Below are 22,146 nucleotides of genomic sequence, written 5' to 3'. Positions count from 1 at the left end.
CACGCCGGTGTGAGCCGGACGGCTCTGGTGCACCCCAACCAGATGCTTTACCTAGTTCCCACCACGTCTATCTGGGCAAGTGGGGCTGGATGGGGGCTAAGTACCTCGCGTGAACCATGAGCAGGAAATAAGGGCGCTGGGATTCCAATCCCCAGAGGCTCTCCCCTCAGCACGGCAGCTCTGGGAGACCCAAGACCCAGCTGCAGGACTGCACTGCACATGGACTAGACCCATTGCTTCAGTCCGTCTGCAGCTGAGCTCTGGGGAGTGGGTGATTTAGCACTTCCGAAAGCCTGCCAGCCCCCCAGCAGGCTGCTCCCAGAACAAGCCCAGCACACGCTGTGGCAGCTTCCCTGCCAGGTCCCTGGGGGAAGGCCCGGGAAAGGTGAGCTCAGACTCCAGCCCCATTGGGCTAGAAAAGCTCACACAGGCAGTCCAACAGGAAAGGGGGGAGGGGTTCCATGCCACAGCCATTTCCCAGCTTGGCCATGGCACAGGATTCCCCCATCTCCAGCAGGGTTTAAGTCAGGTCCACAACGCCCCTGCGGCCCAGAGCAAATCATCCATTTATTGGAGTAGCAAAGAGCTGAAAAAGTCAGTTCTAATTACAGAGTCAGATCAGAACATGGAGACGGACAATGTTACATTTGTACAAAAGCAGAGGAACCGAGCGCGCCAGCGGGGGCCGTGCGCCGTGGCCATTTCTGCCCAGGCCGCCGGAGGCAGGGCCCAGCGCTGAAGCCTGGGGGGGCTGTACAGTATGAGATGCAGGCCAGACCCAGGGGGAAACTACTTACCGAAGCAATCGAGGTCCCACCCCAACCCCCGCAGCAATGGGTGCTCCCAGGGCTTGCTAAGGACATGGCTGACCAGGTCTCCTGCTTCTGTCAGCCCCACAGCTTAACACAGAACAAGCCCTTCTCCCCAGGCAGCAGCGGGCCACCCGCTCCTAGGCCCAGGAGAGGCCAACCCAGCGGCTGGGATGTTGCCTGCCCCCCCGAGACAGTCACTGGCTCTGTAGGACAGCCCCAGGGGGTGGACACTGACTCCACTTCCATGCACGGCCTGCGCCCCTCCACGCCCAGCGGCTGGAGAGCTCGGGGAGAGGTGCAGAGAATCAAAGCGACTGCAGACACAAGGAACGACCCATCACCGCTCTACTGTACTCTCTCCTCCCCCTGGGACAGGGGCCTTGGGGCTTTTCACCCTCCCCGGCCCTGCTGCCAGCAAATCAAGCCCCCTGGAACACGGGGCCCTGCTGAGTAAGCCTGCCTCAGCCGCCCACCCCAAGCCCAGGGCTTGTGCCGCCCCAGCTGGGGTTACCCGGCTCTAGGTGCCCTCGGCCTGCAGGTCACCCCAGGCTGAGAGCGCAAGGCCCAGCCCCTGCTCTCGCTGTACCAACCCCCTGCCCCTCACAGCTGTCCGACCAGGCCAGGCGACAGGCCCCAGCTCAGCTCAGGCCGAGGGGGCACCCCAGGCACCCAGTCCCAGGAGAAGCACTGAGGGAGGGGTCACCACATGGTTCGGGCAGGGCTGGCAGCGGTGCCCGGGGCCAGCTGGGCACACGCAGTGCCGTAAGCACAGCCGCCAGCAGCTGCCCCCAGCCGTGCGGTGCTGGGCAGGGGCATTAAGGCTTTAGGCTGGTCCAGGGGGTTTCAAGGCCCCCCAGACACTAAAACCCTCATGTAAACTGCTGCCACATGGGAGGGAGGGGGGGAAGGGAGAGAACGACTGAGGCCAAGGGGGGCTGGAATTGCTCACTCTTCCCCAGCGCCGGAGCAAGAAGGGAGGGGGGCAATTGGGCCCCGTGAGGGGCAGGGAGCCACGCTGCAGCCAGCGAGCCGGGTGTGTCTCCAGGCAGGCGCCTGGGACAGCTTTAGGGCTTCACCACGGCCACCCCTCAGCACTTGCCCTCCCTGCCAAAGGCTGCCCCAGGACCCGTGGGGGTGGGGGCTTCCCGGGGGGCTCTCAGCCAGCAGCCCTCCATGGGGGCTCCTGCAGGAGCTTCCAAGGGCTGCGAGCTGAGGGGTCCTGCCTGGAGAGCGGCCAGCGTTCTCCACGCCGCAGGGGCGGAGGCTCCTTCCCCTGGGGGCTGTGAACGGAAGAGCCGGGGGTATTGCAGGCCCCCCCCCAAACCCCCAGGCAGGAGCAGCAGCAAGGGGGCCTTCTCTCTCTGCTGGACCAAGGCCAGGTCTCCGCCAGGAGGTGCTTGGGGACAAGCAGCAGCCCTGGCTTAGGCCGCAGAACAGCTGGGCTGGAGGGGCTGGGAAGGGAAGGCTGGCTCTCCATGCTGCGGGGGTCACCCTGGGCTAGCTGCCGGGGGGCCCAGGCAGTGAGTGTGGCACAGGCTTGTAGTGCTGTGTGCGCATTTCGCAGCCCTCCCAGAAGCCCAGGACTGAGTGGGGACAAGGGCTGTGGTCCAACACCCCAGATTCCAGCCACCACACTGGGGGGGCTCCCCCCAGTCCTCTTAGGGGCAACAGAAGGGGCATGCTGGCATGGCCAGGGAGGGGCTGTGCGTGCCATGTCCCCAGAGCCAGGCCAGGCCCAGGCCCCTGGCTCAGGTTTTATTGAGTGTCCACAGTGGGTCCAGCATGCTGAGGGGGTCGTCGCTAGGCCGGGGCCCCCGCAGCCCCTCCCCATTCTGGGGCTGCAGGAAGCTCTGCTTGCTCATCCGTGGCTTGCCCTTCAGGGAGCTGTCCAAGGAGAAGGCCTCAGGGGTCAGCGACGCCAGGAGCTCCAGCGAGGAAGAGGAAGGAGCCAGGCTTGTGGCTGAAGGCTCCCTGCTGGGTCTCTCCTCTACATGGTTGCTGCTTTCGGCTTCAGGGAGTGGCACAGGCATGGTGGGGGCGGAGTGGGCAGGGGGCAGCTCAGCACTGGTTGGGGGTACGGGCTCCGTCAGGCTGGGCTGGGCGACACTGTCGGGTGCTGCAGGAACCGCCCCTGGGCTCACAGCTTCGGGCGCTGCTGCTGGCTCGGGCAGCTGCCAGTTTGGGGGAGGCTCCGGGCTGCCACCAGGGGGCTTGATGCTCAGCTTGGCGATAGTGGCCTGGATGGAGCTGATGGGCATGTCCCCGCCCAGCACCAGGTCCTGAGGGTCCTGATGCAGGTACAGCTGGAAGAGAAGTGAGAAGGTGGGCCCAGGCACTTCCTTCAGACAGGCCCAGCCCGCCACCCGCCGCCCCTGCCCCACTCCTCTCAGCATGGATCAGCCGCCAGAGCCAGCCCCGGAGCCATAGCAGAGGCTGCTGAGCCTGGCGCCAGACAAGCGGAGCCTGCAGGGGGGGTGTCTCCAGAGCCCCGCTCTGCCACCGCCTGGGAGCGCGGGTACCCACCTTCTGGGTGGCACTGCTGGGGGCTTTGCTGGGGGCCGGCGTGGTGACCCCGTGTCTCTGCAGCACCTGCTCAGCGTGCTTGAGGACAGCTTCATAGCAGAACTTGAGATGCAGCTGGAAGAGAAGCAGCCGGCGAGGGCCCTTGAGCCAAAAGCTGACGAAGGCCCAGGCGCCAGGAACTGCCAGAGCCGACTCTGCCCTTCGAAGTGCGTCAGGGCACTGCCGTGCCCGCTGCCTGGCCCCCCCGCCCTCCCAGCTCGTTACCTTCTCCTGCAGCATATGCTTCCTCTGCTGGCGCATCCTCTTCACCAGCCGGGCCAGGTCAGGGATGCTGTTCCCGGCCTCCACCTCCTGCACGGCCGCGTACATCAGGCAGAAGGCGCCGGTGCGCCCCACCCCAGAGCTGGTGGGAAGAGAGCGCCCAGGGGCCATGACCGGGGACCCTGCCGAAGCCCGGGCAAGCCGGAAGTCCCTGGCCCCTTACCCAGCACTGCATCGTGGGTAGAGGGTCCCTCTCCCCAGGGGCCAGGGGCTCTGGGAGTCCTCTGCCCCGCACAGCAGGGCTGCAGTCTGGCTTGGGAACTCCTGGGGAAAGGGCCAGCCCTGCGGTCTCCCAGCAACGCGCTAGCTTTCTACGCTGGGCTCCTCCTCTGGCCCAGGAGGGAGGCTTGCTCCAAATGGGCAGGGCGCCCGCCCTGCTCCCATGCCCCGGCAGGAGGGGAGACCTGGTGCCCGCGCGGGTCGCTGCTTTGGGCCTTACGCTGGGCTAGGCAGCTGCAGCGACTGGCTCGCTAGCTGGGGCTGGGCGGCGAACCCGGCCCCGGGAGGGCTGCCTTACCTGCAGTGGACCACGATGGGGGTGTGCAGGGGGCGCTGGTGTAGATAGTGCCCGTGTACGTCCTGGATGAACCGCAGCAGGGTCCCCTTGCTGTCGGGCAGGCCCCTGCAGGAGGAAGGGGGGAGCTGCTGGCGAGTGGGCGAGGACCTGCCGTGCCCAGTGCCAAGCCATGCGGGGGAGGGCTTCCACCCCCAGCCTGGGAGGTGCCACGCTCCTCCCGGTGGCACAGGGCCTGATTTCCCCTCCCCCCTAGGGGCCTGGTAGGGCATAGGGTGCCGCTGGTGAGGAGATCTCCCCTCAGTGCCACCACACAGGGCCCTGGGGGGCACCAGCTGGGCTCCCAGGGCTCCACAGCCAGGCTGGGAGGGAACAGAAGCTCTGCCCTAAGAGAGCACCTGCAGCCCAGCCCAGCCCCCCGGGGTGGGAAGTTCTGATCCAGTCGGCTGGGTTCTTCCCCCAGGGCCCTGACCCCCTTCTCCAGCCCCCCAGACAGGCCCCCGCCCCGCGGCACATACAGCTCTGGCCAGGCCGTGAACTGCAGGTGGATGACAGTGCGCTTCAGGCTCTGGTCGCGGAACTGGAGGGTGATCATCCTCTCCACGTGCGTCGGGGCGACCTTCAGGCTGGTGAGGACCAAGGTGATGGGGCCCTGCACCATGGGCTGGCCCCGCTCCAGCGGGAAGTACCGCACCACCTTCTGCTGCGGGGCGAGAGACCGGGCTCAGCACGCGGCGAACAGAGCCCAGGAGCACAACACAAGGAGTGGAGCCCTGTCCCCCAGCCCAGAGCCACCCCCCCACCTCCTGGCCCCAGCCCAGAACAACGCCAGGGCCTGAGCCACTGGCCCCGCCCCCCCGGCCCCAGCCCAGAACACAACTCCTGCCCCAGGCTCCGGGGCACAGACCAACGAACTGCTCAGAGGAACTGGCAACGCAGAGGGCCCACCAGCAGGCTCCATGCCAACACCCAGCCAGAACTGGCCAGGAGCTCAGCTTTCAAGTGAGACCGTCCCTACCTTGGCTGGCACCCTGGCTGGCCGGAAGGACCTCCAGAAGTCATCAAGCCCACCCCACCATGCTGAGGCAGGACCAAGTAAACCTGGACCATCCCTGCCGGGGACCCACCACCTCCCTGGGAAGCCTGATCCAGAGTGTAACGACCCTGTTCGCTCAAAAGCTTTCTTTAAGACCCAGCCTACAGCTCCCTTGTCTCAAGCAAGTGGGCACAGAGAACTATTGATCACCGTCCACTTTACCCCCCTGCCCCCCTTCATGGAAGCTGCCAGGTGAGAATGTCCTGCCCTGAGGAGCTCCTGGAGATCCTACCTTCTCTAGTTCCTGCTCCGAGACCAGCATGACTAGGAGGGAGACCTTCTGTTCGTAGATCATCAGCCAAAAGTCAGAGGCCGTCCCCACCAACGGGGCCTGGGTGGCGATGATGGTGGGGCAGTAGGAGGACAGGTCCTCCACCTTGCTGGCATTGATGTAGTCGTCCTTGCCCGACTGCAGAACGATGCGGTTCTTGTCGTAGGGCATGATGTCCTGGTGGCGGTTTTTCATGGAGTAGCAGCGGGCGATGGCGATGGACAGCTGCCGGGCATCCCTCTCCTGGGCATCCTGGAGCTCCTTCCAGATGCCATCCAGCTCGGGGACGCTCCCAGGGACAGGCCTCTCCAGACTGGCCACCACGCCTCGGAACCGATCCAGCTCGGAAAGCAGCCTCATGATATGCTCAGGCTTCTCGTACGGGTCGTTCTCGATTAGCTGAACGGCCTTGGGTTTCTGCCCCTCCTTGGCATCTGCCTTGGTGGGCTGCAGCAGCGGCTGGTTCACCGCCGTCTTGGAGCCCCCGTGCTGGCTCTCGGGGCTTGAAGACAGGAGATCATCTGTGGAAGAGCTCTGCCGGTGGAACTGGACCTCAGCAGGGCCCTGTGCCAGCGGGGCCGCACCGGGGGTGAGTGATGGGGGGGGTCGCTGTGGCAGGGAAGGGGCGCCAGGCACAGAGGAAGGCAAGATGGCTGGAGGCTGGATAGCTAGGGATGGCTGGGGGGATGGCGCCGGTGAAGGGATGGCAGGACCCGGGACAATAACGCCGCCTTGCATCTGGCTCAGAACAGGACTGGGGGAAGATGGGACATGGTGAGGGCCGGACTGACTCGAAGACGGGGGCTGGGGACCAGCCAGTGGCATGGCGGAGCCAGGCGGCATCTGGTTTGTAGGGGGCCCTGGATGGCAGGCAGAAGGGGCAGGACAGTAGGGCATTGCAGAGACCACTTGAGCTGAGGAGCCGGCTGGCATGGGCTGCATGCCTGCCAGCGAGGGGTGAGGGTGGAGCTGCTGAGCCGGGGCCAGCATAGCGGCTGGGAGGCTTTGAGCCCGTGGGGGAGGCCCGCGGGGCATAGCTGCAGGGAAGGAGTGAGGGGGGTTGTCCTGAGAAGGAAGCGGATAGAGCTGTGTTCTCAGCTGGCCATGGATCTGGGCAGGGCTGGGAGGCTGGGGAGAAACGTGCGCCAGCCCCGAATGCTGGCCAGGGAACTGGGCCGGGAACTGGGCCTGCGGCTGGTACATGGGCAGGGGCTGGACCTGGGCCTGAGGCAGGTATTGCTGCTGTTGGAAGCTCGGAGGGGGCGGCCCCGCTGGGAATGGGGGCTGGGGCTGCTGGCCGAATGGCTGGACGCCGCCTTGGGTGTAGGGGAACTGGGCAGGCAGGCCGAGGAAGCCGCCCTGAGGAGGGAGCCCTGGCGGCTGGTTGGTGAGCCGCGGGGGCATGGGCCCGCCCACGGCCCTGGGCGCAGTGTAGCTGGAAATGGGCGCCTGGATGCTGTCGACAGTTGTAGTGGCCGGGCGGACCCCAAGGGGGTGAGGAGGGCCGTCGCTGCCTCCTGGGGCCTGGCCACTGAACCGGGGGGGCTGGGGTGGGCCCATGGCTGTGGGGAGGCCGCCTGGCAGAGCCCCACAGGAGGAGACAGGCTGCCCCATCCTGTAGGTGGCATTGGGGGCAATAGGAGCTGGAGCAGAGCCAGGCATGGGCACATGCTGGGGGGAGGATCTCTGGGGAGGCACCTGGGTGCCTGCGTAGCCGGGCTGAATGGGGGCAGGGGCGGGGCTGGGGTGCCCAGGGCCTCTCCTCAGGGTGCCAGCCGGGTAGAGCTGAGGGCTGGGCGACGGGGCAGAACTTGGAGGTCTGTGGGGCTGCATCGCCTGGGATGGCAGCACAGGGGGCCCGCTGTAGGTCTGCGGGGGGAAGGGGCCTTGCAGAGGGCTCCCAGGGGCACCTTGCGGGGGGGTCGCCAGCCTGCCGGGGAAGTAGTGTCCCGGCAGAGGCGCCAAAGCACTGAACTGAGCAGGGTTAAAGGGAATGCCAGGCTGGGCTGCCATTGGCCGCTGTAGCGGAGCGTTGGCTGTCCGGGCGCCGGCCGGAAAAGTCTCCGGGCCTGGGGGCCTCACGCCACCGCTGCTGAAGGCCGGGTTGATGGAGAAGGCAGCCATGGCGTCCGCAGGCAGCCTGGTGAGATGCGCTGCCAGCACGTCGGGGGGCAAGCTCCGGAGCTCTTCCGGCAGGTCGGCCAGCGAGAGGGAGCCCAGCTGCTGCAGGTCTGCCCCGTCCAGACTGGCTGCGAGGTCCAGGTCCCGCTCAGAGGCCTTCTTCTGCAGGGCCGGTTTGGGAGCAGTGGGCCTTGGAGGTGGCTTCTTTTTCATTTCTCTGCCAAAGCAAGAGCAGGCACGTGAGGAAAACCCAGCTCCCTGGCGCCGGTGCCTTGAACGGAGAGGCTTTGCGCTCCCTGACCCACCAGCCCAGCTCTAAGGGCCGGCGTCATGGGCGCTGGCAGAAGGTACCTCCAGCCTCTCCTGCAGGGACCCCCCGTGGGAGCGGGGAGGGGAGAGGGGTTTGGGCTCTATTGCTGAGTCAGCCAACAGCAGTGGTGGATTCTGCACCCTTGACACCCAGCTGAGGCCCTAAGGAATGGGCTGAGGCTTCCATCCTGCACGTCCGATTTCATCCCCAGGCGCCGTCGTGTCGCTGTTAGGGGCTCTCTTGTGCCACTCGGTCTCTGCACCGCTCCTAGTCACCCTCCCACGCTAGGGGACTTGGGGGAGCCTGAAACACCCCAACGTTCGGGTTCTCAGCGCTACGGCATGCCCAGCCCCCCCACAGAGAAACATGAACATGGCGAACGAGCTGACCACTGCAGACACAAGGAGTAGCAGAACCCACCCCGCAAGGTGGGCCGGATGTGGGGCAGTGACCTACCTTTCCAGGACCTGCTGCCGGCTTGCTTCAGATGTTTGGCAGGCCACTCGGGCCTTCTCCAGGAGCTTGGCTGCTTTGCTCTCCAGATCCGCATAGAAATCTTTCCCTTCCTGAGACTTCTTCATCAGGTCTTCATAAGCTTCATAGGAGGCCACCAGTGTCTGCAGCGTGGTGTTCCACCTGGGAGAGTCAATGCAGGGTATGCAGTGGGGGGCGATATTAACAGAGCAGTCCTGGAAACCTGGGTGATTGTGGGGGTGGGGGTTGAGAGCAAGGCTCACTGGCCTCTATGCGCCCCACCCCTGAAGTTGGTTTGTTTACACCCCAGCCATGGCACCAGCACATTCCAAATCAGGGACCCGGCCCGTGGGGGGCCCAGGTTTCCTCTCCTCCACTGACAGCCCCGGGGGACCACTCCTCTGGTTTATAGCTGAACCAGCCTCAAAGCAGTCAGTCAAACACTAGGGCCTGCAGGGGGGCAGCCTATGGGCGCCTTGGGGTTAGCGCCATGGGGCACGGCAGGCAAAGTCAGCAGCAACCACCACGGGCCCAGCTGGGATGTGGATCTCTGCACAAGAAGAGCGGAGGGGCTGGCGAGGCCCGCAGACCCCACCCCTCTGGCCGCGCCAGCCAAGAGGTGCTGGGGCACACAGAGTGAGCGGCTGGCTTCGGGCTAGCGGGGGGGTATTCCCCACCGGAGAACGGGAGATGGCAGACCCTGGCCGAGGGCTGGGCTCGTTTTACACAGCACAGGGCCAGCGCTGCACGCGAGGAGCGGACTCTGCTGCAGCGACCGCCACTGCCCCCTGCGGGCGACGCCATGCTTCCCGCCCACTCACTTGTGCTCCACCTCAGCCAGGACCTTCCGCACTGCCGCATACTTGACATTGGCGTCCGTCAAGGCCTTCAGGACGTTCTCCTGGGCCGCCAGGTTCTGCTCCAGATACACCTTGATCTGGTCGTACTTCTTCAGCTGCTCGTCGAAGAGCTTCTGTCAGGGGCGAGAGGAGCACGCTAGGGTCAGCGGGAGAGCCGGGCTGGGGAGCTCAGCGGGGAACCCCACAAGCTGAGTGCGGGGAGGGCTGGGGCCAACTGAGAGCGGCAGGAAGCGGCCGCGATAGGAGCAGGATACCTAGCAGGGCGGAGCAAGGCCCTTTGTATGACTGGGGGGACCGCAGTCGCCACCATCAGCTCTGACCAGAGATACTAGCGCACTAGGAGTGCGGAGAGCAGCGGAAATGGCCCAGGAGATCACTCCTCTCCAAAGGGGATGTGACCACGGCCGGCAGGCAGGGACAGGGAGGAACAGCGAGGGGGGGGAGGGGGAGTCTGTTTGGAACGTAACAGGCTCAGCTCAGTCCCAGGCGAGGCAGCAGCTCGGCACTCTGCCCCGGGCCTCACCCTCATCTCCGAGTGGTCGGTCGTCACTAAGGAGGTGGTGATGTCGTCCTTCTGGATCATCTCACGGAGCTGCTGCTCCAAGGACATCCGCTGGTCCTTCATCTCCTGCACTTTGGACAGGATCCGCTTCAAGTTCTGCAGCACCTGCTTGTCGTCTGAGGGAGGAAGGAGAAAGCCATCACCACCTGGGGGCGCTCCCCAAGCCACTGAGGAGCCTGCTCTGTACAGGCTCCATACTGTGGTCACCCAGCTCACCTAGCTACAGCCACCCCCCGGGAAAACGATCCCTCGGACAGGCAGGTACCGCTCCTGTTGGTGCCAGTGGAACCTGACCCCCTGCTCCAGGGCTAAATTTGGCCCTTGCTCAAGACACGCTGTGGGTCCAGAAGCCAAGCGGGCCTCCTGCCTCCTACAGCCCCCCCAGGAAGTCTCCAGCTGACATTCAGAGGACTGGCGATGGAGAGGCACCACCGAACCCAGCCTGCTCACCCAGCCCTGAAGCAAGACAGGATGAGCAAGCTGCTGGCGTCAGATCAGACTCCGCCCCGGGGAGCAGCTCCGGGGTCTCAGCCAGAGCAAGGGTGTGACATTAGCTGGAGGCATTCTGCCCTTTACACTCCACCCATCACCCACAGATCTGATCCTCTGCCCTGTCACTATTAATCTAAGCCATACAGCAGGCAGCATGCCATGCTCAGCAGTGCTAATTGGCCAGTTAATACTAGGCCCCTGCAACCATTTAACCGAGTTGCCTGGAGGTTCTCGCAGCACTGCAAGTCTCAGCTGTCTCTCTAGCCACCTGGGAGCTGGGGTGCATCTGTCTGTCTGTGTTCCAGAGCTCGGAGCCTCGGTAGGTCAGAAATTTCACCTGGAGTCTAGACCCAACCTGCCTCCTGATCCAGCCTGTGTCCCCCATCACTAGCTCTTTATCTGACCCCACAGGCTGGGAACCAGCAGAGCACTGCAGAGGGACCCAGCTGGAGCCCAAAGCATGGGAGGGACAAGGCCAAGAGGGAAGGCACTGGCTTGGGGCCCACAGCAGGAGCAGATTCATTCTTCTGGGGCAGCGAGAGACAGGGAAGACCAAGGAAGGAGAATAGCCTGGATCTCAGCATTAATGCCTCCAGGCCAGCGAGCCGGCACAGCTCAGCCCCAGCCAGAGCTCTCCGAGGGAGGGGCGAGGCTCGGGGTGCCATGGCGCTGGGTGCTCACCTTCCGTCAAGGCCGGCGCAGGCAAGGCAGTCCGCACCTGCTCCAAGGGCCCGCTCAGCAGTCGCAGGTTGCTGATGTGCAGGTTCATGGCTTTGTGCAGCTCCGTGTTGGTGAAACTGGCCTTCTCGTGCACCTCCATGTACTTGGCCCACTCTTTGCTGACCTCAGCCAGCCCCGGGGAAGGGCTAGGAGGAGAACCCGGCTTGCCAAGCAACTCCTGCAGCTTCTGGTCCTGCAGCTCGTCATCATCCAGGAGGTCCCTGATCTCCTTCAGAGAGGCCTCCACGTCGGTGAAGACTCCCGAAAGCACTGGAGGGGCAGAGACCCAGAGGCATTAGGACACTGGAGGTGTTTCCAGCGAGGCTGGGCAAGGCCCCGGAGAACGACTGGAGACTGAGCCGGCTCCACCTAGGGCCCAGTGCTAGGACAGGTGCAGCGAATGGCCTCGTTTGTCCCAGTGAAATTAGCGAGCTTCACCAGCATACCGGGGGAGGCAGAGGCAGAGACAGGAGGTGGCTTGTCAATCAGGGCAGGGAATAGAGCCCAGGAGTCAGATCCCCAGCCTCCAGGAAGACCCCTTTGCCATGACTCACTGGCCTTTCCTCCGTTGCGGATTCCCCCAGACACACGCCATCGGATCTTACCCTGCATGGACTGAACCAGGTTCTTCACTGTGTCTGGCCGCACACTGAGTGCGGCGCATTTCTCCATCAGGATGGGGGGAATGTGGTTGTACATTTCCAGGTTATCCACCGTCTCAGGGTCCAGCTGCATGGAGTCCATGAACTGGCTGTAGACAGAAAGCAGAGCCCTCTGAGCAGCAGGAGAACCCTTCCCAGACACAGCCCTGGGGATGGGAGCATTTGCAGATGCTGGAGCCAGTTTCTTGGCAGTGGGATCATGGTTCTCAGAAATGAGAAACTGGAAGGATCCCAAAGGGCTTTACAGAACGCACACCCATGGTCACCTCCGCCAGCACGGAAACACAGCCACCTCTGGGGAGGAGCACGACAGCACACACTGCATGACACAGTGCAGGACAGGAAGTGAAGGTGAGCACCACACAGACAAACAAAACTTCAGGGTGAATCCAGGGAGACAAAATGTAATAACCCAAATTGGAACCGGGCCTGAACCCAGGGTTAATACCCTAGCTATTGGGAATGGGCCATGGGAACTGTGGGTCCACCAGTGCCTTGGTTTCCAGATCTTCCCAAAGGAGAGCTCCAGCAGCACAGCGCCCTCTAGGGCACTGGCTCAGTACTGACTCGGGAAAGGGCAGCATGTACCGAATTGCCTGCCCCATTTCCTTCAGTGCCTTGGGTCACCCTTGGAGACCTGCCGTCCCACCACGCCAGGTCAGGGGAGGCACTATTGCTGAGAGGTGACCTTGCACTGGGCCATGGCTGAAGGGAGCAGAGCTCACTTCCCATCAGCTGGGATGGGGAAACGCAGAATAGCGAGGCAATGGGGGACCCCCGCACTGTCGGGTGTGCACTGGCCAGGGACCAACTCCATCCACACCAGCGAGGAAAACCCCACACGCTAGCGCAGTCTCAGAGCACACATACTCCAGGACTTCATTCTTGGCCTCGATCTTCGCCATCACTTCTCTCAGCAGCTTGGCCTTCTCCTCACTAGGACAGACGAGAGAAAACCCCTCAGCACCCAGACCAACCAAGGTACTTACAATCACTGGGCCCTATGCTGGGTACCCTGTTCAGGACTCGAACCTTCCTCAGGCACTCCAGGAGCAGGCTGAGCCGGCCCTATGGCTAGCCAGGGGCTAGCACTGCCCTGTTCCAGCAGCTCCCGGAGAGCCAGGCTGGAAGAAGCGAGCAGGTGAGAGCCGAGGGAGAAACACTCAGGACTGGAGACACTGGAAGGGCCCTTTCAGGCAGGCACAGCCGAGTGTCCAGTTTCGGCTGCTCCCCTACAAGGTGCTGGGGACCCAGCCCCTGGTGGGGAGGGGATGGGGGGTTCTGATTTGTTTGGGGAGGTCTCAGGTGAGTTCAGCCTCCTGCAGTTCCCATTCACCTCGGCGTGCTGAGTGCCGGACACGTCCTCACCAGAGCCACAAGCCCCTGCTCGAGAGAGATCGCCACGTTTCTGGCAGGGAATCACTGGACCCAGCTTCCTGGCCCCTGAGGCAGGATCCACACCCTCCCGTTACTGAGCGCACAGATGCCCCGGGGCTGCCTCGAGAAGTACTTGCTATGGAGATCCCCTCCACTCACCTGTACAGCGAAGATGCCTCATGGGCAGCCATTGGCACCAGCTTGGCAAAGATATCCGGGCCCGTGACAGCTGGGTCGGTGGGGTTGACGGGAAGGGCCTTCACCAGGGTGGCACCTGAGTATAGAAGAGAACAGCCTGACACCGATGCCTGCGAATTATTCAAGGACACAGGATTTCCCTTCGTGCCCAAAGCTGTTTTTCGGGCTGCGCCTGCCACCAAACACAGATCAAAGCGGCCAACAGCTGTTCGCCTCCAGCAGGTGCTGTGGAGACCCTGGGAGCAGGAAGTCCCTGGCGTGAGCGCCATCAGTGGTGCCAAGGGGTTGGAGACCGGTACCAACCCCCCCTGTGCTGCTGGGGCAGCGTGTTCTCATCGCTGCCCATTACCAAGATACCTGAGCAAAGCGCAAAGTGCTTCCCTTTCAGAGAGGCTTCTTCCCCACTCGGACCACCCCCCCCACACACACACACTCCAGCCCGCAGCACGGATTGCGCGGGGCTGAAGCTTTATGCACCAACCACAGCGTGGTTTTGCAGAGCTGCGGGCAGCAGCAGAGGGATGGACGTGCCCGGGTCTGGCCTGCCTTACCTTTCACTGACTGCAGGGTGTCCAGCGCAGGGACAGCTTCATGATAGATGAAGTCATTGTCCTTCTTGGCCGAATTGTACCTACAAACAGTTGAAGTGTAAGTCCAGGGAGGGGAAAGGTGGACCGGCTGGGACTCAAGGAGTGAGCTTGCTGGGTTAGGTGGGCAGGAGCCTCACGAGGGGTGTTTTGCTGCCCACCTGACGCCCCCAGAAGACACTATCTGCCATCTCTATTCTACAGGCTGATCCTCACCTGCCATTCAGTGGGTACAACCCCACCCAGTTCCCTCTGGGGAGAGGATGGACCACATGTGACAGACATTAGCTAGTCACTTAACAAGCTGCTCACAGCACTGAGATGCTACGGTGCGGACAGCGTGAGAAGACCCTGTACAGATCTACACTCACCAGCAGCACATGTGAATTTGGCCCTAGATACGGAGACCCTACACAGAGAAAAGCATGTGCCAAAGCTCCCCACAGTGAGTGGCGGCGGCGGGGGCGGGGAGGGAGATTCAGCAAAGAGGTTTGACCCCAGAGAGCCTAGAGACAGACTCCAGTCCCAGAAGCAATTCTGGCTGCAGACTCACTTTCCCCCAATCACATCCAGGGTGAATCGCAGGGCTTCCTGCACCGTTTCAGGCTGACCCTAGAAGAGGCAAAAAACATGAGTTAACACAGGCAGTCCTGCCACATCACTGCAGTCTATGTAACACGCTGAGCCGCCCTTCTGAATGCTGCATCCTGCTGCCCTCCACACACCAAGCCGTGATCTGAAGGCAGAAGCAGCCTGGCAGCCCCTCACTGCTCCCCCATTTCCCCCATCCTACTTCCAGAATGAGCAGCCGGCGGAGACGAAAGGAGCAGTGAACAGCTCAGAGCTGCAGTTGCAGGCTCCCTGCAGACTCTGGCAGGCACCAGCCCTTGGGTGCATTCTGGTCGCATTCTGCAGGCTGACTTGTTATTCACAACGGACAGCTGGGATTCGGAGCACCACAAACACAAGGCAGGTCGATCCTGTGCCAAACTTGCATCCCATGCCCCAAAGGGAGTTTTACCCCCGACTTCGGTGGGGGCAGAGACAGGCCAATGCCAAGAGCTTTTCAACAGCTTCTCCAGGTCTCCGTGCAACAGAAACACCACCTACTTCTTGTCTGCATCACGTGATGTAAATGGGCCAAATTCACCAGCTGGGCAGCGGGTTCAAGACACTGTAGTAAAATCATGAATGAGTCCGCCCCCCCCCCCCCCCCCGAGCTGTAGAACACATCTGGAGTCAGTACTACAGTGAGTGGGGGTCAGACGCAGCCTCCAGTAGAAACTTAGGGCTTTACCGTATGGACCAGGGCTGTGTTAAACCAGCAAGTTCCTTCTTTGCAATGGAGGATGTCAGTTAAGCCCCACGCTCCCCCCATGGTCCAACATGTGAGAGGCACGTAGGCTCCTAGGGGCCAGGGAAGGAGAGGACACCTTGTTGAAGATCCAGAATGGGCTTTACTCAGTCTTAGTGCAAGAGCCAAAACTCCCATTAGACCTAGAAACCAGGAGGCACCAATCTTAGGTCTCAGCATTCACAAATCCCCCGGGCAGGAGACAGACCCCCTGCTGTACTGGAAAAGCAGGACCTTGAGCTTTCCAATGGCAGAGGATTCATTTCAAACCCTGGATGACTGTAAGGCAGGCTTTAAAAGTCACATCATTCTGATTACCACCGCCCCCACAAATTCTCACCTATTCTAGTGACCAGTCTTCTTGGTGCCAAGAGATGGGCTACGTGGAACCTGGTACCAAGAGGTCTTTCTCCCTAACAGTGCACAACTGCTCCCTATCGTCAAGCAACGGGGCTTCCGCCACCTCCCTTGGAAAGTTCTTCCACAGAGCTGGTGCTTGGAAAGTTTCCTTGAGAGCTGCTGGAAACCTACGTTTTGCACCATCTGAAAGCTAGCCAGCCCTGCTCCGATGGCACCGAGCAGATGTCTCCTTCTGAAAGTGCGCGAGGCTGCTACAATCTTTGGAGAAAGTGCACAGCTGGTTGCTCACTACCAGCACTCTCAAAACCTGTATTTTGAGCACTGATCCCAGAGGGTTTTTTAAAGACCATCGGTACCATGGACAAGAAAGCTGCTTACCTTTGCCAGTTTGATAGCTTCATTGAGTTTATCCAGAGCGCTCTGGAAGTAGACAACCTGCAGAGAAAGCAGAGATAAGTTCTGCCAAACTCCTCTGCAAGCTGGGAAGGAATCACAAGAGCGCATACACTTGCTGTGCCACATGCAGCCAAACAGGCCAGCGAACCCTCTGTAAAGATACCTAGGACAATCCAACGCCATTAAATACAGTGGGGACTTCTAAGAAGAAGGAACAAATTAATAGCACAATCAAGCAACCCAGATGAAGGTACTCTGCCCGTGAGACACCCAGGGGCCATTTTCTAGAGAAGGACGATACGTGAGAAATGCAGTGCCCCACACAGCCACGTCAGCAATCCAGCTATTGCCATCACATGCTGCTGTCCCTCCAGGCCAGGTTCCAGAGCGGGTGTTCCCACGAGTAGACGAGTCTCACATCCTGCGTTTGAGATCTCTGGAGGTGCCTGCACTGCACCCAATGGGAATCACATGGAAAATGGCAATCATGCAAGTGTGGATTCTCTTCTGAGAACAGGGTCGGAAAGTCACATCCACCGGCATACGCAAGCTTTCAGCCTTAACTCTACCCCTGCTGGGGGACAGCTCCCTCCGTGGGCAGCACACCTGCGTGGAGTTTTAGAACAAAAGAACAAGCCTCGCTGGAAATGTACACAGTAACAAGAAAGATGGTGCCCGAGTTCATGTGGAGTACGGGAGGCCGATCCGCTATTTGCCTCATGGATTGGTGCAGAAGCAGCAGGGGCTTCCAAGTTACAGTTTAATAGACACCAAAGCTTTCAATGTATCCACCGTATCATGGACAGTTGAGTTCCCCCCGTGTAGCCCAACCTCTTCAAAGGGTAAAGGCCAAGCCCACATGAGATGGGACTTGGTTTACAGCTGGACTGCAGGAGGATTAACCAACCCAAAGCAGAAAAAGTTTTACTTACTCGTTCTCCAAACTTCTGCTGCTCCTCAGCCTGTTTCCCCATATGCAACTGCAAGGAAACACAGCCGCTGATGGCAGGGGCCCTCATTCAGGGACGGGCTCAAGAGGAACTGACTGAAGCCCTACAAAGCCAGCCAGGGGACGCTCTACAGGAGACTGCATTTCGCCAGTCTCCAGGTACACTCAGGAACTCCACGCCCATGGGGACCACACCACCACCTCCCCCCGGCGGGTTTACACAGCCACAGCCACCCGCAAGCGGAGGGATGCAAGGGGGGCTGCTGCTGCTGCTCTGGGGCGGCCAGGGTGGGTCTCCCCCGGGGCGCAGCCTCATTCTTCCCACTCACATGGGCGACGGCAGCAAAGTAGTAGATCTTCATCTGCACCAGCTTCTTCCAACCCTTCTGAATCTTCCCCAGCAGCGAGGCTGTGCCCGAGTCCTCCAAAGCCCGGCAGGCCTCCTTGTAGTAGTCCACCACCTACATGGAGAGAGCCGGTCAAGAGGCATCTCAGGGTGGATTCACAGCATCAGAATCCCAAAAGAAAGCCCTAGCGCCAGTTAAGAACATAAAAGAGGCCAGACTGGGTCAGGCCAAGGGTCCACCTAGCCCAGTGTCCTGTCTGCCGACAGTGGCCAGTGCCAGGTGCCGCGGAGGGAGTGAACAGAACAGGGAATCATCAAGTGATCCATCCCCTGACGCCCATTCCCAGCTTCTGGCAAACACAGGCTAGGGACACCATCCCTGCCCAGCCTGGCTAATAGCCACTGATGGACCTATCCTCCATTAACTTATCTAGTTCTTTTTTGAACCCTGTTATGGTCTTGGCCTTCATGACATCCTCTGGCAAGGAGTTCCACAGGTTGACTGTACGTTGTGTGAAAAAATACTTCCTGTTTGTTTGTTTTAAACCTGCTGCCTCTTCATTTCGTGACCCCCTAGTTCTTGTTATGAGAAGGAGTAAATAACACTTTCTTATTTACTTTCTCCATATCAGTCATGATTTTATAGATCTCTATCATATCTCCCCTTTTTTTCAAGATGAAAAGTCCCAGTCTTATTACTCTCTCCTAATACAGAAGCTGTTCCATACCTCTAATCATTTTTGTTGCCTTTTCTGAACCTTTTCCAATTCTAATATATCCTTTTTGATATGGGGCGACCACATCTGCAAGCAGTATTCACCATCAGGGCATACCATGGATTTATATAGAGGCAATAGGATATTTTTCCGTCTGATTATCTATCCCTTTCTTAATGATTTGCAACATTCTGTTTGCTTTTTTGACTGCCGCTGCACATTGAGTGGATGTTTTCAGAGAACTATCCACAATGACTCCAAGGTCTCTCTCTCGAGTGGTAACAGCTCATTTAGACCCCATCACTTTATATGTATATTTGGGATGTTTTCCAATGTGCATTCCTTTGCAGGGAAGTAACGGCAGGCTGGAGTTCTGGCTGCCACACAGCGCCCAGGTATTGCAGCTTACAGGGCTCTCCCTCGGCCGCAGGAATGCCTGAGCCAGCGTCCTCATTCGGACTAGATCGTGTCAAGTTCAGACACTGACTAACTCAAATGATTTGACTTTAAAAGGCTTGGTCTTTAAACCATTACTCGCTTGCCCTCACGCTCTAGCAGAGAGCGAATGTCCCCCACCCTGCCGCCCGTACAGCAGTGACTGTGTATAGGATTTCCTTCTCTGCTTGCAAACCACCTCAGCTGGTTCCCGGGTTTCAGAGATTCCCGTGGAGTTGTTCTTGTACATGGCAGGGCAGCAGGAGGGGATCCGTCTCAATCACGGTTCAGGTGCCCACAGAGCGTAGTGCAGCAGAGCTCCCCAGGTAACTCACCTGGGCGCTGATCCTGGCCACGAGGAAACTCTTCCTGTTGTCCAGCATCGACTTCTCCAGGAGACACTCCTGAGCTTGACCCTTCCAGGAAAAGCAATGGAGACACTCAGCTCTCCCCAGGGCTCCGCATTCCAGGGCTCCTCAAAGTCACCCCAACCAAACTCAGCCAGCCCCCTCTCCCCTGCCCCAAAAGGGTCACTCAGCAGTGGCTCCAGTCTACCATGCTAGAGATGCCGACACCGACCAGCTACAATGCAGAACAAAGCCGAAGGAGCCAGAACAGCTCATGGGACTAGCCACGCATAGAAAGCCTCTCCCCTCCATTGCCACTTCAAAGCCAGCCCATCCATGGGAACCCTAAATCACTGTGAAGTGAGCGTACGGATTCACCCCACCGCCGCGTTGGAGGGCTCAGGTGCGAGGCCAAGCACAGACTGAATGGCCTTGGAGACCGATCTCCCCTCTAACTTCCAGGGGCGACCCTAGGACTGAGGTACATTGGTGGGCCCATTTAGGGGACAGGGCTGCACTGGCTCTGGAGATCAGAGCTGAAAAACACAGGTCAGCCCCTGCCAGCGCAGGGCTCTGTCTGCTCAATCCCTAGGGCTGTCAATCAAGTCAAACACTTCCACCACTTCTTTCTCCTAGCTAAAGTGAGCTGGCCACGGAGGCTGGACTTCACCTACGCTCAGCTTAGCTCCAGTACTGCGGCAGTGCGGCTGAGCCAATAAAGCCACCTCATTTGGAGAGTCAAAATCCAAACCCTTCCTCCCTTTCAAGGCCAAAGTGCTGACCAGACAATGGCTATCAGTCTGACGCCTCCCAGAGCTGCACACGAGAATGAATAAAGCAAAGAGCATGCAAGAGGCAGGTGCCATTATAATGGGATCCACTGACGCAGTAAGCCAGGTCAGCTTCCTTCGCACCCACCTCTACCTTTCTCCTCTACAGCGAGGACGACAACGTCAAGGTATTTCCACCTGCTCTGTCAATAGCCCCACCCCCGACCCCTTGGAAACGGGAACCAACTTGTTTCCTTACCACTTTTATTCTCCCCGATTTGACATTTAAAACTCCCTTTGCTGTTCAGGCCATTAGGCTCGAGAGCTCAGTATCCCAGCCTGACAGACTGGGGACTGGCCACTTTCTGAGGAAAGCGAGCAGCCCCCACAATGCATGCAGCCACCCATGCAACCCTGCAGATGGAGAGGAAAATATTCCTCTTGTCCCTGTGTGTGTGTGGGGGGGGCGGGGGGGGCGCAGGGGAAGAGAATCAGCTTATGTTCTGGAGCCGGACTCGCAATTCCTCCCCTACATCAGCACTCTGAGATCTCTCCTGAAGAAGGACAGACACCGGAAGCCTCTCTTGGCCACTTTTTGCAGACAATTTCCCTCTAAGCAGACAGCAGGCTTACAATCTGTACGTTCCAAAGTACTGGGACAACTCCATCTTTATCCAGCTCTGTCCAACGGTGGCTCCCACTCCATCTGGCCTTTGAAAAATGAGACAATGCCAGGCCCAATACTGAGCACGTCTCCTTCTCCCCTCGCCTCGTCAGCTTTGGTGAGATCCCTTTAAATGAACTGCATCTAACGAGCCCAGCCACTGGATCCCAGCACGAATGGTGAGCAGCAAAGCCAGCACCCACCCTTACCAGCATGAGGTTGATGTTGAGGTTAAGGATCTGGTGACTCATGTCCACGCTGTACGAGTGAGGGAAGTGATCCCGCAGGTAGGTGAAAGCCCCAGCCGCACACTGGAAATGGGTGCAGGAAACCTTCATGCCCTGGCCAGGGCCGCCGCAGAGGGAGAAGAAACACGTAAGGCTCTAATGCACCCAAGCCAAAGCAGAGGGCGCTGCACAGACGCCATCCTGCCTTAGAATCATAGAATATCAGGGTTGGAAGGGACCCCAGAAGGTCATCTAGTCCAACCCCCTGCTCAAAGCAGGACCAATTCCCAGTTAAATCATCGCAGCCAGGGCTTTGTCAAGCCTGACCTTAAAAACCTCTAAGGAAGGAGATTCTACCACCTCCCTAGGTAACGCATTCCAGTGTTTCACCACCCTCTTAGTGAAAAAGTTTTTCCTAATATCCAATCTAAACCTCCCCCACTGCAACTTGAGACCATTACTCCTCGTTCTGTCATCTGCTACCATTGAGAACAGTCTAGAGCCATCCTCTTTGGAACCCCCTTTCAGGTAGTTGAAAGCAGCTATCAAATCCCCCCTCATTCTTCTCTTCTGCAGGCTAAACAATCCCAGCTCCCTCAGCCTCTCCTCATAACTCATGTGTTCCAGTCCCCTAATCATTTTTGTTGCCCTTCGCTGGACTCTCTCCAATTTATCCACATCCTTCTTGAAGTGTGGGGCCCAAAACTGGACACAGTACTCCAGATGAGGCCTCACCAATGTCGAATAGATTGATTACCGAAATTTACCAACAGCCGAGAGATGCAGCAGGATTTCTTTTAATTACCTTTTGCCTTCACGAAACCCCAAATGTTACCATCTTAAGGGCAGTTAAACCTTCTCCTGCCCCAGTTATCCAGGCTTTCATCACCTGGAGACTGGATAACCATGATGCTCTACACGGGGTGACCCCCATGAGACCACTCAGACCCGAGAGGTTGCCAAAAGCACCTACTGCTTATTACTGCCAGAAGCAAGTTACCCCCTTGCTCTGGCTGCCGTCGGGTTCCCAGACGGGGCTGGTGCTGATTTTCAGCTGTGAATTCCTACATGGCTTGGGAGCTGGTCAGCAGAGGGACTCTCTTCCCAGGTGATGCTTCCATGAGCCAGGTCAGCTGGGAGCTCCCCAGGTTGGGAGAGGAGGGAGTGGCTGGCAGGACTCTCCAGGAGGGGTCCTTGCCATCAGGGCACGTGGTCAGGCCCGTCTTTTCCGAGCATCTGCTTGGAGGGTGGGGGAGGTTCTGTTATTGGCTGGAGGGAAGACTGCATGTGGGGTTACATTGGGGTGTTAAATTATGTCAGGGTGCCCAGAGCTTGCCACAGACACTGCTACAGGGTTTCTATAACTATACACAATGTAAAAAAAAATCCTGTATTCATTCCTCCCCCACAGTCCCGGGAATCCCAGCACCTGGCATGAGGGACACAAAAATCTTCAGACTTCAGTAAATGTGACAAGTCCCCACCAGAGATTAGCTATCGCCGACCTTTGTGCTCTCATTGGTTTGAAAGAGACCACCCATGATAAAGGGAGGAACCACGAGGTGTTTAGCATCTTTACCTCCTCGGAGACTCTCTTGTCCATGGCGCCCAGCATGGAATGCAACGCCCCTGTTGGGAAGAGGAAGCTCAGATCAGGCCATTGGCGCATTCCTGCAGCATTA

General features: G+C 59.6%; 1 protein-coding gene across 5 annotated transcripts in view; it reads right to left on the bottom strand.

Annotated features, from left to right (window-relative positions):
- Positions 1-543: 543 nt before the first annotated feature.
- Positions 544-22,146, bottom strand: part of PTPN23 (protein tyrosine phosphatase non-receptor type 23) — a 44,548-nt gene continuing 22,945 nt past the window's right edge. For 3 of the 5 annotated variants that reach the window (XM_073334897.1, XM_073334900.1, XM_073334899.1), the window contains 21 exons: positions 22,044-22,093; positions 20,447-20,578; positions 18,792-18,872; positions 17,289-17,420; positions 16,943-16,990; positions 15,993-16,049; positions 14,454-14,512; positions 13,865-13,944; positions 13,275-13,389; positions 12,609-12,674; positions 11,682-11,827; positions 11,038-11,346; positions 9,826-9,980; positions 9,264-9,415; positions 8,425-8,604; positions 5,499-7,875; positions 4,689-4,873; positions 4,174-4,278; positions 3,600-3,738; positions 3,336-3,449; positions 544-3,115 (listed from right to left, as the gene is read on the bottom strand). In XM_073334897.1, coding sequence (XP_073190998.1) covers positions 2,561-3,115; positions 3,336-3,449; positions 3,600-3,738; positions 4,174-4,278; positions 4,689-4,873; positions 5,499-7,875; positions 8,425-8,604; positions 9,264-9,415; positions 9,826-9,980; positions 11,038-11,346; positions 11,682-11,827; positions 12,609-12,674; positions 13,275-13,389; positions 13,865-13,944; positions 14,454-14,512; positions 15,993-16,049; positions 16,943-16,990; positions 17,289-17,420; positions 18,792-18,872; positions 20,447-20,578; positions 22,044-22,093 — 5,237 coding nt within the window. In that variant the 3' untranslated portion in view covers positions 544-2,560. Of the gene's footprint in view, positions 3,116-3,335; positions 3,450-3,599; positions 3,739-4,173; positions 4,279-4,688; positions 4,874-5,498; positions 7,876-8,424; positions 8,605-9,263; positions 9,416-9,825; positions 9,981-11,037; positions 11,347-11,681; positions 11,828-12,608; positions 12,675-13,274; positions 13,390-13,864; positions 13,945-14,453; positions 14,513-15,992; positions 16,050-16,942; positions 16,991-17,288; positions 17,421-18,791; positions 18,873-20,446; positions 20,579-21,464; positions 21,542-22,043; positions 22,094-22,146 lie in introns of those variants that run through there. The other 2 variants (XM_073334898.1, XM_073334902.1) reach the window with 2 other exon arrangements.

This window comes from Lepidochelys kempii, chromosome 2, assembly GCF_965140265.1.
Source record: "Lepidochelys kempii isolate rLepKem1 chromosome 2, rLepKem1.hap2, whole genome shotgun sequence".
Taxonomy (NCBI): domain Eukaryota; kingdom Metazoa; phylum Chordata; order Testudines; family Cheloniidae; genus Lepidochelys; species Lepidochelys kempii.
Note: the sequence above shows the minus strand (reverse complement) of the source record. Positions and strands in the feature narration are given on the sequence as shown.